General features: G+C 37.9%; 1 protein-coding gene across 1 annotated transcript; it reads right to left on the reverse strand.

The window, feature by feature from the left end:
* Positions 1-357: 357 nt before the first annotated feature.
* CALB1 (calbindin 1) lies at positions 358-16,521 on the reverse strand. Its single transcript, XM_062502853.1, has 11 exons — positions 16,440-16,521; positions 16,103-16,179; positions 11,582-11,656; positions 6,897-6,980; positions 6,729-6,785; positions 3,698-3,775; positions 1,381-1,436; positions 1,231-1,270; positions 1,090-1,143; positions 883-954; positions 358-471 (listed from the first exon to the last, which is right to left on the reverse strand). Exons 1-11 carry the CDS (start codon positions 16,519-16,521, stop codon positions 358-360), a joined length of 789 nt encoding a protein of 262 aa, XP_062358837.1.
* Positions 16,522-18,375: the final 1,854 nt, after the last annotated feature.

An 18,375-nucleotide genomic window follows, 5' to 3' on the forward strand; every position in this document is an offset into this window, starting at 1 on the left:
ATGTAATTTAACAAGAAATGTTGCAAGTGTCAAAGGATATGATGACCACAGCAGTATCAGCAGGTTTAATTTTTCTCCAGCTGTGTTTATGAAAGCAAAAAACCCAACCAAAACCAACCCTGACATATTTAGTTTCTTTTTGAATTTACAGACTGGCTCAAACACTGACATTCTCTTTATCAATCTTATTGTTACAAAAACTGTACATTACAAACAGTATAGAAACAAACTGAAAGGAATGTGCCACACATCCTGGCTAATTTTCTATATGCAGTTTAAAAATACAGCCTACTCCCTTATAGTGCACAGTTATTGTGTAGAGTACATCACTAGTTAAGTGGACATGATAGAAGAGCTCTAGTTTTCCTCAGCACAGAGAATAAGAGCCAATTCTGCTCGGTAAAGCTTTCCTCCATCAGACAAGGCCATGATGCTTTTCTTGTATGTTGCAAGGTTGGTAATGTCTAATTCCTATTTAAAGAACAGATAATGCTTTATAATCCTGTTTAGTTATCAGCATGAACAAGTTTACTTCCAATGGCAGGAAATGAGAAAAAAATCCCAGGTATTCTCAGCCTGTCTGACAGTAACACACTAAAATGTTTTTATATATTTGTATGTTATCCATATGATAGCCGTATGTCAACTTGCTGCTAGCTGGTGGCTCAGAAGCAAGCAAGCTCTTGACAGTGTAACTGTAATCACAATTCCCCTAGTTCAGGATTTACACTGCTATTATTTCCACCACAATTTTTAGTTGTACTTTGACTTCAGGAATTATGACTTGGAAGCTCTATATTTATCTTATTAGGGTGGATTAAGGTGTCCTTAAAATCCAAATTAAATCTAATCTCTAAGGGGAAAGAAGTCCCCTAGGATTACCTTTTTGTTCTTTTCACAGAGATCCTTCAGTAGGGCATCAAGTTCATTTTCATCTATATAGCCATTGCCATCCTGAAAAATACCATTAAGGTAAGTTTAAGCATTTATTTTAATCCAAATTCCAGACGCTATGGCTAGTTCTCCACAAATTCAGAAAATAAGTGCCAATAAACTATGCCATTAATAAAAAACATTTTTAAGACTTACTTGATCATACATCTCAAAGGCATTATTGAATTCTTTTGCACACATTTTGACACCCTAAATGCCAAAAGGAAAACAAACCCATTAATGACACCAGTTATGTGTGATGGCAACAGGCTATCTGAAGAATGTGAATATTCATACCTGAAATTTAATAAGAAAATTTTCCTGTACAGGGAGTAGTCTTTGGAGAGAAAAAAAAAAAAAAAAAAAAGAAAAGGTAAAAATATTTAACTGTTCCTGTTACAGCATTTGGTATATGATATTTGTTGTGAAAATAAACAGAAGACGTACCTGGCCAGTTCAGTAAGCTCCAGCTTTCCATCATTGTTTGCATCAAACATCCTGAGCTGAAAAAATATATGCATTTACATTGCTAATCAAAAATCAATCAACCTAATGAAGAAAACACTTATTTGATACACTTAAATGAAATTAACTTTGTCCTGAAATGATGTCCCCAGGTCACATTTGCTGTGTAATACGTTTATTTTAAGTACGGACAAAGTAATTTATAGTAATTAATTCTACTGCAAAATCTTGGTAAGAAAACAGAGGAGCAATTCTGATCAGCCTGTGGTAAGTAGGTCTTAACCTGCCTACACTGATGAGTGAATGTTCTGTATGAGAAATGTGCATGTAATTATTTATAAATTACAAGAGTGTTGATGTGGTAACATTTTACATTTGATTTCATGTCATGATTGGATAATAGAATCGTTATTCTATATTCATAAAGATGAAAAAACTGTTGGGTAAAGTGCAATAGAATCCAAGAAATTCAATTCCCAAGACAGAAGACAATAGACATTTCATTCAATTTACTAGGTCTACATATTTAAGTAAAGACAATATTTTGTTATGGTGATATATTAAAAAAAAGAGTGAACAGATGTTGCAGATGATCCTATTTTCTTGACGGTATGAAAATGGGAAAATAAATCTCTCCAAAGAAGCATAATTAAATTGTAGTAATAACTATGTTAATATAATTTCAAAAAATAAGTGATTACTTTTTCTACTAATTTTTAACAACACTACTATTAAAGTGTTTTCTTTTGAGGCCTTGAAAAGATGAGTTCCTGCCACTTGAAAGGCACAAACAGCTTCTAATAGCTGTTAGAAGTAGATGAAGATATTGCTCTTGCATAAGACTTTCTCTTCCAGTATTTATGTCTGTATAATTCAATTTTTCTACTTTTGAACATTATATTGCACTTGCTGTATAAAAGAGTCTCAAAAGCAGCAGACTACAAAGCTTTTTTTGTATCAGGCTACAAAGCACCACCACCCACACTCCATCACATCATCTACAATCACAGTAATTTTAGATGTAATTTCTAGATAAGAGGAAAAGCAACATCCTGTACTGACATATATACATAAGCATATATCCTTTTAAAGAGGGAACTAGTGTAACGCAATGAAAAAAAGGCCTAATTTCACTTTGTTAATACACAACAAATGACAAAGGATACCAGAAAAAAAGTGACCAATTCTACAAACATTTATTTCTACACAACACTATGGTTCCTTTTAACACTTCTTTTCTTTGTATAAAAGCATCTTCCTTGTGTGCATTTCCCAAGAAAACAGTTTTGCATTTGAGGGAGGTAAGAAGTGGCAGCTGTGAACTTATTTTGTATTTTGATGACTTGCTAGTGGCTGGCTCTGCCTGCCAGCAGCTGCTTAGGACTGTGCATTTTTTATTATCCTTCTGTTTTCTGAGGAGATGACTGGACATCTGGGCTAATATTTTTTCTATTACAAATAAATTCTTTGTCGTTGTGTGTCTCTGCAGAGGCCAGAACTTATAGCACACTTCAGGATGGAGGTCAGAAAACTCCTGAATGGAAATGTTATCTTCAGCAGTGGATGAACAGTGACAACTCTATGTAAATGGTCTATAATGGTATGATGAACCAGCAGACTTTTTCCAAGAGAAACACAAGTTTTGTTCAGCAATCTTAAGCTAGTTTGAGGGCTAGTGCATCTACCTAGCATATTTTTGATTGTTCAAATTATTTTAGGATGAAAATAAGCTGGTAAAACAAAAAATATAGTGTTATACATATTTCCTGGAGACCGGAATTCTCTTTTTTTTTCTTGAAAAGCCCATGCAGAAGCCAGTACTGGTCCTTACCATGGAGTACCATAGTAATAGGACAGATGGACTGTCTCAAGGATGGGCTGATTTAAGGCCAGGGAAGCAACAGTTTTGCTGTAGTATTCGATCTAAAACTTCAATTTATCTTTCTTGAAGCATGGGGAGAAGGAAAGTGTGAGATGTTTGTAAATTTAAAGAAGCCACCATGGCTTTTAAGACAAGAGACAGACACCACAGCACTGTAGGAAGGCAAAACATAGAAAGTAACACCAAATTATTTTGATCTAAACATAATAATATAATTATGAAAAGAACAATTTTGTTCCTATGGAATGTGGAGACTTTGGCTTTACAACTAGCGGCACAAAGGAGCAAAACAAGGAAAATACAATGGCATAGTATGATATTATATGAATACCAAGAAGGTTAAAAATTCCTGGACTTTTCTTTTTGAGCAGTACTGAAAACAGCTCATTAACCCGTTATACCTGTAAATGAACTTACCATTATTTCTGTGTATTCCGTTAGCTTTGAGTCTTCAATCTGCTTATTTGCTTTCTGTAATAAATCTTTCAAGAAGCTCTGTTAAAATAAATAGAGTAATAGGTCCATTTTTATCTACAGTATAAATTGTTTGACTTGCGAACTTCAGATTAAAGTAATGGGAAATACTATTTTACTTCTACTTTAGTATTTACTACTGAAGTCCCCAATAAGTAGGAAAAGCTAGTTATTAACAGCTAAGAATATATGTTTCTTTTGGTAAGTTCAAATATATTGCATTTTATTTGGAGAAAGTTACTATTAAAACTTCCTGCATTGTCTGCCATTTGTTGTATTGTGAATTTGGAAAAAGGTTTAGCTTTCAAGTATACTGCTTCCTAATAAGCACTATCAGTAAACTAAACCAATTAACCTTGAGTCACCTTGAAAGCTTGTATGCCTTATCACCTCTTGCAGCATCAGAACAATTTTACAGGAAAGATCAATGATTAATTGAGCTTCGTCCTTGCCTATGGCAGTACCTGATGCTAGAAGTGAACATTGCTTCCTCCTACCTTGTATTTTAATTGTATACAGCTAATTTCATAGCATTTTTGAATGAGAATTTGGTGTCACATAACTTGAAACACCAGCCATTTTCACTTCAAAAAATAACATGGTTTCCACCCATTCAGTGTTTTAAATTTCTGTACTAGATCTCTGACATCAAAAAAAGGAAGATACCAAATTGGAAAGCAAGGACATTATAGGACCTGATGAAGGACCTATGTCCTGTAATCAGCTGGAATGTCATTATGTTTGTGGAATTTTTGGCCACATTTCAAGATAGAAAATGTGAGAGGTTATAAAAAAATGAACTTATATTCCTGGACCTGAATGCAAACATGTCAATAGTTGTATGACTAACACCCACTACAGTTCTTTTAGCCTGGCTCCCTCCACACTGCAGGCCCTTCCTGGTAGCTTGTATAATAAAGAACACGACTGAAATGTCGTCTATGGATGTTACAGAAACATGTTTAATCTTCTGTGCTTCAATGGAAAATAGAACTGGAAGGGAAATTAAAAGGCTATTCAGTGTATGTCTCAAGAAAAGGATTCTATCTGTCTAAACTTTCTGAAGTACTCTCTGATCTGAGCTATTGCCAAACCTTTCCAAAATACAGGCAGTGATGAAGAGTCTGCCTCCCCCTTAGACAACACATTCTCCTGCCATTACTATTGTTAGAAAGTTTTCCTGATTTCCAGCTTAAATTTCACTTACAGAGTTGCAAGTGGGTGTACTCCTCCCATAGCAAATACTTAAAAATGTTTGGGCTTGCCAAGAAATACTGATCTAAAAATAAAACTGGACATTTATGTCTTATTTCCAGTATTAAAATGGCCTCTTTCTCTGAGGCAAACAAAACCTTACAGAACATGAGAGATGAACCACTAGAGATTCAGTTAAAATCATTCATTCTTCAGCTGGCCCTCAGTCAGCCCTGTCTTTTAAAATCTATTTTAAAATATAGCAGTCAGCAGGCATCATCTAACAGCTGGAGAGTTCTCAACTGCTACTTTCTCCTGATCCTACCAACTTTAAATACACCGAGCTGGTGCAACCAGTCAGCAGAAGAATGGGCTTGTCTGCCTGAGGGTTACACTAAGCTTAGATCCTCAGAATTATGTCACATAGATACCAAACTCAAAAGAGAAAAAGGAAAAAGATGTGAATTTTCTGTCATGGATTCCTTTTCTGAGCAGAAGAACAGTAAAGATTTTGAACATTTTGATCTCCTGGTACTTTATTTAAAACTTACATCACTCTTCTTTATACCACATATGGACAAAATAGTCCAAATTAGATGGATAAACACTTCTAGATCTTTCTCTTGCAATGAATTGCTTTGATTCCTTTGAATTTAAAGCTACAATAATGAATCAAATGCAGTTGAACCATGGAAAATGGCACCTTTCTACTCACAAAGCTGTTGTATATGAGCATCTCTGCTCTATGAAGAAAGGCAGAGATAATTGGGACACTTAAGCTTGGAGAAGAGGAGCTTCAGGAGAACTTCATCAAAGCATATGAATATTTCAAGGGAGGGTGCAAAGAGAATGGAGCTAGGCTACTGACAGAACTAAAGGCAATGGTCACAAAATAAAACACAAAATATTCCTTCTGATAATCAGGAAACATATTTTCACTGCAAGGATGGCACAGCAGTGGCACAGCTTGCCCGTTGAGGCTGTAAAGTCTCCATGCTTGGAGACATGCAAAGGCCATCTGAACAAGGTCCTGAGCAACTGGCTCTTGGTGGTCTTGCTTGAGCAGAGGGGTTGGACCAGATGACCTCCAAAGGTTCCTAAAAACCACCCTGTGACACTAACTCAGCATTGACAAATTGATGTTGGTTGTATGACTAGGGAAATAAAATCACTATTGTTTAAAGATTTCTTAACTGTGCAAGGCTGAAATGGCTAATGGGATAACCTCCATTCTTCTCTTATTTGTGCATATTAAAGCTGATACCAAAATCCTACAAGATTAAGTAGCAGAGGCAGCACAGTTCCATTTATGTTAGTCTAACAATATTACATTTAGGAAATTATAGGTTTACGTGGTACTTGAGACAGTATCAACTGTCCAGCAGTATAGTGATTAACAGTAGTGATGCTCTCAAGAAAAAAAAAAAAAACCACAACAAAGCAGCTCTTTTCCCTAAGAGACCAAAAAAATAACCAACATAGCTGTCAGAGACTCATCTTGCTTTCTTAATCTTTCTCACTTCTAAACAACCTGGTACCTTAAGTCATTTGATACCAACACTAATTAATTAAAACATGGCTTAAAAAAACATTGATCAGATTAGAGTTCCACTTTAAGTAATTTACTGGCGATAACAACACCAGCTAATTCTATTGCATTTTTTGCCAAGTCTGAAATGCAAAAACATGCACAGGTGGGTATCTGAAGAAAGAGATAGCAGCACAGGCTGTAATCCAACACCTGTTCTCATGTTGTGCATGCTCATATATACTGGTTTACCTTAAGTTCCTCAGAATCAATGAAGCCACTGTGGTCGCTGTCATATTTCCTCCATGTCTGCAATTGGAATATGAATGCTTTAGTGATATATTTATGGCAAATGAGTCTTCGATGGTTTTACAGCAGGCAACTTTTCATACTCACAACAGGCCACGTTTCATACTGTACCTGCATGAAATCTTCACTTGACTTTAGCTGCTGGCATCTGAAGAACAACAGGAAATTCTCTTCTGTTGGCAATACCTGAGCAAGCTATAACAGAATTTAAGAAAGATTAAATTTTGGCTCTTCATTAGGCCAGCTGAGCCTGTAATAGAGGATGAAGATTTTTAAAAGTGTAGGTAATTCTTTGTACTCATACTGCTGCTGCTGTATTTTGGCCTGCTTGGAAGCTTCATTCTGCCAGCTGAAGTGTTTGGAAGATGCCCCTGAAACGCTTCTGGCTTGCAGCTTTGTCATAGTCACCAAGGTAAAACAGAACTTGAGGTCTGAGAGAAGGGAGTGAGGTAGAACTTTAACAAAAGGGTAGCTGGGGAAAGGGGGCAAAAAAAATCGCCCATGCAGAATTGGGATCTGTATTAAAATCCATTGAATCAGCATGAAGGGAAAGAATAACACAAGGATTCACAGAGGATAAGTGTAAAGGACCATGAATTAGGAAACTGAGAAGTATAGACTACTCAGATACCAAGGGAGAGTAAGAAAGAAAGGAACATTGACATGTACATGTATATAAGTAAATGGTTAAGTATAAGGAAAAGCCAGGAGAAGAAAATAAACAAGAAAATAAGGAGGGTAAGGGATGGCAGTTCTCATTTGTCAGTCACAGGGATGCGTTCAAAAAGAGCTATAAATACCAGAAAGAAATCAAGAGGGCTTTTAGCCCTGCAAAACCAGGGATGGTTCATCCAATGCCTCTTTTCTACAAAAGGCTTTTTTAAAATCAGACATTATTAAACTGATTATTGAAAATGTTCATTTATTGTAACTCAATTTTGGCAAGTGACAAATGTAGAAGATGGAAAGTATGCTGTATAATTTAATGTAAAATCATGATTTGTTTTTAACAAAAGCCCTTTTTTTTTTCTGTCCTCAAAATGTATGAAATATGTTTTGATTAAAAAAACCCCAACTTTTTACTTGAAGAATAGACCAGCTGTGCTTACTATGGAGAAATGGAGAAAGACAGATTTCTTAGCTGCATTCTTTTATGCAAAATGACATCTGCAGACTTTCTGGAGTCCCATCTTAAAAACTCAATTCAAATTTTTGTTTTTCTGCCTTCATTTCACACCCTCAAGTCTTTTGTTCTGCCTATTTCAGTGCTATTGCCTAATTGCTAAGGCTTTTTTATTGGGAACCAGCAGAGCCAGAACTGACTTCAGCTTTCACCCCACAGACACAACAAAGTTATAGAGACGTATCTCTTGTTTCTCTAAAATCATACATATAAGCAATCAGTGAAATTCTTTTAGTGTTGGTACAGGTGATAAGATATATCAGAGCACCCTCCTTACAGAAACAGTGCAGCTGATGACAGGCTGTCAGGGCCATCAGAGCCTTCTGAGTGCTTTTGCTAAGTGGCTGAACATGAAATCAAAATCAGCCTAAGAAATGCATTCTTGTCAGCAGCTTTCAAAACCTACTCCATTATAAATAGAATATACACGTATGGCTAAGTATATATTTATGTGTATGCAACAGCTAAATGTGTGTAACTCAGTCCTGATTTATGGAAAAATGTCTTTGTTCCTCTCATGACAGAAAAGCTTTGATTGTTAGAGTACACTCCTATTTAACAGCAAATGTTGAATGGAAGAACTATTTAGAATAACAAAGATAGTTTGAGAGAAATGACTGATTATAACAATAGGAAAGGATTTGATTGTGTGGAAAATATAAATAAGGTGTCGTTCAATGACATAGCTAACTCCTGTGAATTTTGCAAGGGCACTGTAAAATAGTAACTGTCCAGAGGATCATTAACAGCTTATTAGCAGTACCCAACTGTATTTGAGGCACAGAAGAAAATTACCTTATTTTAAGCTATACCTCTCACCCTTTGTAAGTCTCAGGGGAGAGCACTGAATTACTTTTTGTGGAAAACTCTGCAGTATTAAAAGGATGAGTAGATTGTGTGGAAACTGGTTCAACTTCCCAGACCCAGTTTTATACCACTACCAAGAAAAAAGATGGAAACCTGGTGCTATTTTAAGTGATGACTTCGTAGTGGGGATAAGCATAGGGGGAGCTTTGTGAGCATGTTTGAGTGAGACTGCAGACCACTACAAGTCTGTGTATGGCAGCAATAGTAGTTTAGTGAGCCTTGAGCTTTGCTGCTTTTATGGACAAGTTTGATTATCTCTGGACCACAAATAATAGAGGACAACTACAAAGCCTGAGAGTGGTTTGACCCTCTGGTCAGCTGCAGACTGAGGTGTGTCCTTATAGGTTATAACTAGCAGAAAAATACTCTCAGTACCTAAAACAGTATCAGAACTATCTTCTAGACATTGTTCTTTAAGTAAATTCCATTGATATTTAGTGCTATTTAAAATTCATTTCACCTGATAGCGTGAATTTGCTTTTTAAAATCCCATAATAGAGCACGGGAGTACAAAGAATATTTTGGGCTAGCAAGTAGTTGATTTTATGGCAGCATTAATCTTCAAATAATTTGAATGTGAAATGGCTGCAGTTATGAGTTTTGAAACCATGGGTTTCATAGCCACATTTTAGTAAAAGCAATGGTCTCAATGAGTACAAAAGGTGAATTAAAGGTCTCTTACACAATGGCAAGAAAGTGGGAAGGTCAGGCTCTGCCTTTAGCTGGAGGACACTGGATAATAGCCAAAGAACTAACTGCAATGTGCTTGCAAAGACAGAAGCAACACTTAATCTGAGCTGAAAATCCACTTTTCATCTGTGAAGTCACTCAGGCTCCTCTTTATCTCAGTCAACAGACCTTTCCTGAAAAATCATTACTGGCTGGCACATTCTTCGTCAAAGGCTGGGTGCTCATTTTGAGGGCAGGGAGTCTGAATGGCTTTACGTAAGTTTTCTTAAACACCATTCACACAATTTTCAGAAAACATATTTGATGTACTATGTAAATGTGAACAATCTGGAAATACTGGATAATATTTTTTAATATAAGGAAGAAGAATCAAGTCTTAATACCAACTTTAATATCATACTGCTCTGCACGTACCACACATTTCATGAGTCCCATCAGCACTTTCCAAATCAAGCTTCATGCTGATGTAAGGGAAACAAAATATAGCTATTGGGCTTGGAAACTGCTATATTAAGGGAGAAAGTCCCTTCAGTCATTGAACTCCATACTACCACTATTCAGTTGCTTCCGTGGATGCTGAACATGCTTGGCACTTCACTGGGGGTGGTGAGCTATATCAGACCCTCTTGGATTTCCTTATCTTCCCTCATTAAGTCAATATAAGAATCAGAAATAGAATTTGAAAGGTAAAACTTCCAGTTATCTTTTCCTAAGTGAAGAAGCAAAGTCTTTTTCAGGCACTGTTCACCTATTTTTCTTGCATTAGTACTTGCTACAAATATTCAAAAAGACTAATTTAAATAAAATTCTTCAATAACAAATAAATTAGCCTTTGTTAGTCCAAAACAACAAAAAATTGTTTTACCAAATAAGCACTACTACTTTCTAGATGCAAAGCTATTTGATCAATGCTAAGTATTGTTAAAAGATGCACTTTAAAAAATCAATTATGGCTGCAAGTGAAACAAATTGTTCATATTTCTGTAGTAGTTGAAAAACAATTACATATGCTTTTAAACAAGTATATAAAATTCATATGTCAGACATAAGACAGAGGAGAGAAGGTATCTTGAAATGTATTGTATCAGCAGTGATACTTCCTATTGGCTTTTACAGATTCTATTAAGTCCTCTGTTTCAAAATTAGATACTGACCCAAAGCTGGTCAATGTAGAAATTTTGCAGGCCTGGCTTGTTTCCAGCTGTTTCTTAATTAGCTCTCTAGGTCAGATTTCTTATTATCCGGGAAAAAATATAATATTTAATAACAAAACCGCAGTCTCTCTGCACTCAGAGTGACATAAATGAGTCATTGATTTCAGCTCAGAGAAGTGACTTCTCCAACTGCAACCCTGTAACACCACTTCTTTCTGACTTGCAGTGATGAAGAATGAAATTCAGAGAAAACACAATGGTTTCTCCTTCCCTAGCAAGTTGCCTAAGTTATACAACCATTGAGCACCTGAAGAAGAGAAGCTCTATCTTCATCCTCTTCAGAAAATGGGAGTAAGGAATGTGGGAATTTTCTGCCTGCAGTTCTGTTAAGAGTTCAAGAAAGGAAATCCTAAGAAGTTATTTTTTTAGTCATGATTAACATGATGACTTACCATATTTGGGGTTTTTTAGAATAGACCACATACAGTGACTGCCCAATAAAGTACACTCAGATCATCACTATTAGGAATGGTGACAGAGCATGAGTTCAAAATCACAGGTAGCACTACATCACATTACTTCTCATCAAATTACCTTTTAAATTTAAATTCCTAAAATAGAACTTTTATCTGCTTTGTAGAAAACTTAAATTCCTGGTGATGCTTATTTGTATTGACTGAAGAGAGAAAGATCACATGACTTGTGAAATGTCTGGAATGTGGTAAGGAATGCCTTACTTGTTAATGAAAAAGTTTCATTAGTGAAAAGAAAATAAAAAGATTTTAAGGACAAGGAAGAAATATTCTGGGTACATAAAAATCCAAAGTATTGACATATTATGCTCCCATTTCTCTGTGCTAAATGTATTTTCTTCAAGTAAAGTTACAAAGCAACTCTCTTACCTCAACTATACCTATTTTTCCATCAGTAGACTTCCCGTATTGGTCCACAAAAGCTTTCATTTCAGGTGTTAAATCCTACAAAGTTATAATGATAGAATAATTACTTTAAAATATGAGAAACATATGTAAACATACTTGAATAATCTATTATTTGCCAAATATTATACCACATTTAATGAAGTGTTCATACATTGCAGCTACACTCATTCAGTTTAAATGAAAATGAGCATTGTTTTTTATCATTTATGACATCATTCTGATAAATTTTATTTCCTAGGGAATTATATTATAGCTAGTGTGAACGATCGGCATCTAAATACTTGGAACACTGTTATAATTTACAGAACGAAAAAATTATTAAGACAGATGTGTTGGAAGATGTGTCTAACAATCCCTTTGTTTAGGATGGTGACAGTGAAGTTCATAGGCAATTTTTACTCCGTTTTCTCAGTTTTCCTTTTTAAATTAGTAACTTGCAGGCAGTGCAGAATCTTTCAAAATAAGGAAAAAAATTTCAGTATAATACATCTGAACACCAAAATAGTCTTTCCACATATTTGAGTGATTTTTTCCTGAACAATGGATACTATTTTAGTCTGAAAAGATCTCATCACAGTATCATATTTTTCACTGTTTAGTATTTGGTTATCATGGAAACAGAATCAAAATGTCACTGCTTAAATGTAGAAAGGAAGATTTAGGTGGGAGAAAACTTTAAGCAGTACCTTAAATCTGACAGAATAAAGCCGTCATTGTTGTCCATATAAATGATCGTCCCTGCTATACATCTGTTTCATAAAGACTATTCTCATTCCAGGCTACAGCAAGAAGTGTCAGCCTTGGAGTAAATATCCAAATATTTGATTTCACACTTCAACTTGACCTGCCTTTCTTTGATATGTCATCAACCTTTGATACTGATTAAACTTTTAATTTTCATTGTATTTCTTAGAGGTGGAAGGTAGTGAAACCATCCAGCAAGAATAGGGTTACAGTTATATTGAAACAATGGACGATTCTACAGTTACAGAAGAAGTTACATCAGATTTTAGAAATTAAAGGTTTAGTCGTTATAACAGATCTGATTATATAGAGCCTAAATGATTTTCTCACTGGAGACATAGGGACTCTCAGCTGTACAAACTCTGTTGTAGATTGTCCCAAATGTCACCTACCAAAGCTAACTAAAATGTCAGTTCCTTGTAGCTGATACAGTTACGGCCTAGTATCCTATTTCTGTCAAAGTCATCCATAGCAGGTTAGTAATTTGCCGTGGCTTTAATTAGAGATGTGGTTATTAATATAATGGACTTCAAAGTCACCTTTCATCTAATGATCCCAAAGTGGGGACAAGTTTGCTTAGCAGATAGAATGGAGAATTAGACACTTGGATTTTAATTAGTCCTGGTTAAATATTTCACTAGACTTTCTAATAGCAGCTCTGCAGTGCCAGACAGTGTCCAGCCATTGAAGGAGGCACAGTTGATTACAGCTTAAACAAAACAGGAAACTTATTCTCTAGTTCATTATTCAGAAATTATGGTGAGTTTTTTGGTTTTCACTTCACCTGCTCATGAGTTGCTTGAAGAGTTATATTATTCAAATAAATATGTTTGGTCAAAAAAACTTGCCTAAATTTAACCAAGTCTGGTCCTAAACCTGATAGAGATGCAGTGCTCAATTTTTGAAATGAAGAAGAAACCAATCCTTCACATCTCAGTCAGACACCTCAGAAAGGATACTTTTCCCACAAGTGGAAATAAATAGCTTTTTTTAATAAGATTTGAAAATGTAAGGATAGTTGGCACTACGGAAACACTCACATAAATATACTCATGAATCACATACTTCTGTGGAGAAATATTATCTATATAGGCAGGGAAAGTGAGAAACGGGTGTGGAATAGCTCAGACAAGATCCACCTATTGACACTTTCTCAACCTCTGCATTGGTCACTCATACTCCAGAGTTTCTTTTGGCAACTGGCACACCCTAATAGAGAATGCATTGCATAAATGTGGGTCACAATAAGAGAACTCTTATACTCTTTTTTAAAAAGAGTTCTTTTAACATGGCTGAAGTTATACCAGATCAATTCAGTATCTACCATAACTCATGAAGCAAAAAGGACTAATGTTACTGAAGCCCAAGCAATAAAACCTCTGAGTAGACATTCCCCCCATTTCTGGGGTGCTAGCCTGAATCAAGATGCATGCTACCTCTCTGTCTGAGAAAAAGCAGCTGTGAAAGTACAGGCTTATTGAGTGGATTAATACAAGGATTAGCATCAGAACATAATTAGAACAGTTCTGTAGGAGGGAAGAATATTGGGAAGTATTAAACCATCCTATTCAATGACAGCATCAATGTAATTCTTTAATGCATATGGCATGACTGATGTAAAATCCAGCTATGAAGAATGCATAATTGAATATTTCAAAAATAGTGAGCCGAAGAGTGACCTGAAATCCAGAAGTTAATGATGACAAAGCAGCTTTGGGGTGTTAAAAGAAGGACAGATAAGGAAATGACATATAACCTACACTAGTTTCTCAATGTGTCCCTTCTGGCAAAAGAGTAGATATTCAAAGATACTGAGTTAGTATCCCGTGAGACAAGAAACGAACTAATGAGATGCTTGTTTAGCAAATGAGCCTTCAAATGCAAGAATCAGGCTAAATTTGAAACCTAAGATGAAATACAGCGTTTCTCCAGAGCCCACAGACCAGGTGCTGAATTTGGTTTTGCTACTGTAGATTGCTCTTTTCAGCAGAACACTCCAAAACTAGGTTTGGATCAGAGAAACAGGACAGAAATATTTAAATATCTCAGCATTTTCAGAATACAGTGTCAGGTATCAGCCGGAGTTACTTAAAAAACCCCACATCTACTGTAACATTTGTAGCAGAGAAGAATAATCCTGCAAGGGTTTCTGTGCTGGTTTGAGCAGGCTATATTTTTCAGAGATGCACACTTGCTTCGAGACAGAAAAGATCCTGATCTTGAAATTAAAAATATTTTTTACCTTGAGCTTCTAATTAATTTTTAACTACTCAATAATATATTAGCATTTCTACTAATAATGCAGCTCATACTAAATATAAAGAGGCTTTAATATCTTCTTTCTACTGAACAAACTTAAGTTTCCTGCACTTCAGCACAGAAGACAGATCAGTTCTGTTGCAGTACTTGAAATGCATTGAAGTTGTTTAATCTTTTCTGTGAAAAAAATAGATATTTTTCCTCCTAAAAACCCACATTTCTTTCCCAATTTTCTGGTTTGATTTGTTTTTTTTTTTAACTTCAATTTTGCTTTATTTTTAATTTCAATTTGAACTTACACTCAGGAAAATGAGAGCCTACACCAATGTCTCTAACAAGAATTAACTACAACCTAGCCTGCAATAACATTAGAGGCATTGCTGGGAGACAGATTTTCATATGTGCAAAGTTTGTACTCATGCAATTAATATCATACAATTATCCACAGAAACAATTATTCTTATTATTTTTTCTGCATTTAAGTCTAAAATACATAGGAACTTTAAAAGCAAAGTTGATTATTGAAAAACTATTTCTCAATTTGGAGGCATTCCTACTATGAAGTATTAATCTATTTCCTCCATGCACACATCATTCACTTAAATTATGTATTTTTTATTGTTTCTTCGGAAGTCTTTTAACTTATATTAATTTAGACTGATTCCATTGAGTTATATATTGGACTTTGATGACAAAAGTGGCTGTATTTTTACACGGAATCTTTAATTTCTTTCTTTCTCCCTTTTCTTTTCCTCCCTGCATGGGTACAGTTTAGTGGAAATTAATAATTACTGTCTCGATAACTCACACACAGAAGTGTTTTGACAACACTGTCAAAAACTTCAGTCTCTGAGCCATTTAAACAGATAGGAGTTGGCACTCTTACTGCTGGTGAAGAGCAGTAAGTGTTTAGGAGTCATCTGCAGATCTATTTAGTGACCACCAAGGGGCAGAAACGCATTTCAGCCTGTGCTGCCCATTAGGCGTGAAATTAAGAGTCCAACTACTCTGAAGTTCTGGGTTTTTCTCTTAATCCTTTTTTATTTTTTTTTCTCTTTTTCCTTTTTCTTTTTTGCTCTCCCTCCTTCTCCCCGCCAGTTTTAATAAGTACATATCTGGATCAGACAAGATTAATTGCAATGGGATAAAGTCCCATCCAAGACAAAAAGTCAGCATCCGTACATTTCTTGACTTTTCTTTTTAAGCACTGTCAGAAACATCAGCTTGCAGCCTGGCAAGGCACAAGCGGGAGCCGCTCATCAGTGAGGTGGACCCTGGTTTCACCTTTCCAAAGCAGACGATTTATCTGATTGGCAACCTGCTCATTTCTAACCAAGCTATTTCCCTCTGCCCGCTGCGGCAGGTTCTTGAACCGTGGGACGGCAAGAGAGAACAGAAGGAACCGGGGCACCGGAGTTTGCTCAAGAAAACTCTTCTTTCCCGAAGAAGACGGAAAACTGGGGCGAAACTTTAACCTACCAAGCCTGCCTTCTTCCGCGCCTGCTGCAGCTCCTGGATGAAGTTTTGTAGCTCCTTCCCGTCCATGAATCCATTGCCTACAACAAAAAGAGTTACGGCTGCCGTCACCGCTCCCTCCAAACTCTCTCCGTTCTCCAGCGCCGGCAGGGGCGTCTCTGACCCCGCTGTCCCTCCCGGCGAGCGGCTCCCCGCGCACCTCGCCCGGCCCCGGCCCCAGCCCCTGAGGGCTCCGGGGGCCGGGCCGGCTCCGGGCGGGCAGCGGTGCTGTTTCCCCAGCCTCCCGCGGCTCTCCCCCTCGCCCCCCGCGCCCCCGCCGCCCCGGAGGGAAAGGAGTCACCGTCGGAGTCGTAGTGGTGCCAGATCTCGAAGAACTGGGCGGCCGAGATCTCCACGCCCTGCAGGTGCGTCTCGGCCGTCATGGTGGGCGCGGAGAGGGGGAGGGGGGGGCGCTGTCCGCGGTCCTGACTCGGCTCTGACCGCGGAACGGCAGCGGCGGCTCCGACGGCTCCTCCCGCCGCCGCCCCGCCGAGGGCTATTTATGAGGCCGTCCCGGCCGGGCCACTCCCCCCGGCGCTGCCCTCCCTCTCCGCGGGCCCCGGCGCGCCCTCCCCGCCCGGCGCGGGGGGGGCCGGGGTCTCCCGACTGTCGCACGGCGGCCGGGGCCTGCCCGGCGGCGGAGCCCTCGGGAACCGACCCTCTCGACGTGGGAAGGGTGTGTGGGTGCCGAGGGGGAGCCCCGAGCGGAGAGAGCAGCGCTGAACGAGCCGCTCTGGAGTTCCTGCGCATCCCTTGCCGTGCCCACGGGACGTGGGCACCGAGGGTGAGCACAGCCGCCCAGTTTAGCCGTGGGGTTTCCATGTGGAACAGGGTCCTGGATTTTAGAGCGTGGCTTGCAGCACCTCAGGATGTCCCGGTACAAGGGAAAAAACACTTGGGGCACCATGTAGGGGGCAAGGAACCAGTTTTTCACTGTTCCGTCCCCAATCCAAACCTTCAGACAGGTTTGCACAGAGCTAATCTGTGAAGAGCCGCCACCCTTTACCTGATATTCCTTCTGGGATACTATGGGATATTGAGATATCCGTATTGAAACAGCATGGAAACGGTGCAGTGGCATGAGAGAGACTACCAGTCTGCTCTTTTTGTTGGTAGACCAGCTTTGGAGACTTGCTCTCTTATAAGCAGTGAGTTGGAGGAAGGGGACAGAGCAGCCTACAAAAATCTTCCTCTTGCAGTGGCAAAGCATGGTGCTGTGCTTGTAATGCTGACTAAGTCCCTTTTGGGATGACTAATTTTAGTCATTAGTACCTGGGTACTCCGAAGCACTGAAAATGCCTTTCTCCTTCCAGCGGTATCCTTCAGATACTACACTGAGTTACAATGGTCTGATGGTCAAGATCACTGGCTGACAGGACACTTGCAAATGAAGTAGGTAGTATGGTAAAGATGAGAGATGTGAACAGCTGGGAAACCCAGAAACCTCCATGTGCTAAGTGATCAGCATGACTAAGAGTGGGGCAATAGTATATTAAGACTCACAAATAACATGAGCATAACAAAATAACAGGATAATGCAGAAGACAGCAAAATGCCAAAGGGAATGGATAACCCATCAGGATGAGAGGGGGATGTTTAGTTAAAGGCTGACATATCTTGAGAGGGATTTCAGTAGATTGGGTGGCTGAAATCTTGTATGCATTATGGAACAAGATGTGGACATAGTGATTAAGTAATCATGAGACCTTATACTTGATTCCTGACATCTTTCCATTCTCCTGTTTCTCCACCTGTTTTGTGCAGCCCTTTCTCCTTCTGGCACAGCTGTTTGGCTGTGAGGTCTTCAAGAGATGCACCAGGTTGCCTGTGGTATTTTAGCTACTGAACAAAACAGCAGCAAAAAGAAAAGACACAAGAAGCTGATAATTAAACTCTTCAGTTCAAAATATTTGTATTAGTGAAAAATTTTAGACTAGTTTTGCCATGAGAAATACTCATTGTATTTGCAAAAGATCTGAAGGAATTTTAATGCTTCCTTACAGTCAGGCTCTATGTTTCACAGTGTAAAAAAATAAATAAAAAATCATGACTGGGCGAGTTTCCCATCTAGGAACCATTTTTAAGGCATTGCTTTTTCAGAGAAGTAGTCTTCAGTGGGAGCTGTATCATGAAACTTTTGTAATCTGCCTACATATTTTCTTGAAAATAAAAATCTGAACCTAACACATTTCCATAAAGTAGCAATAATGACCAGAAAAGAGAGAATTCGTGAGGTT

The sequence above is a fragment of the Cinclus cinclus genome, chromosome 1, assembly GCF_963662255.1.
Source record: "Cinclus cinclus chromosome 1, bCinCin1.1, whole genome shotgun sequence".
In the NCBI taxonomy this organism is placed as follows: domain Eukaryota; kingdom Metazoa; phylum Chordata; class Aves; order Passeriformes; family Cinclidae; genus Cinclus; species Cinclus cinclus.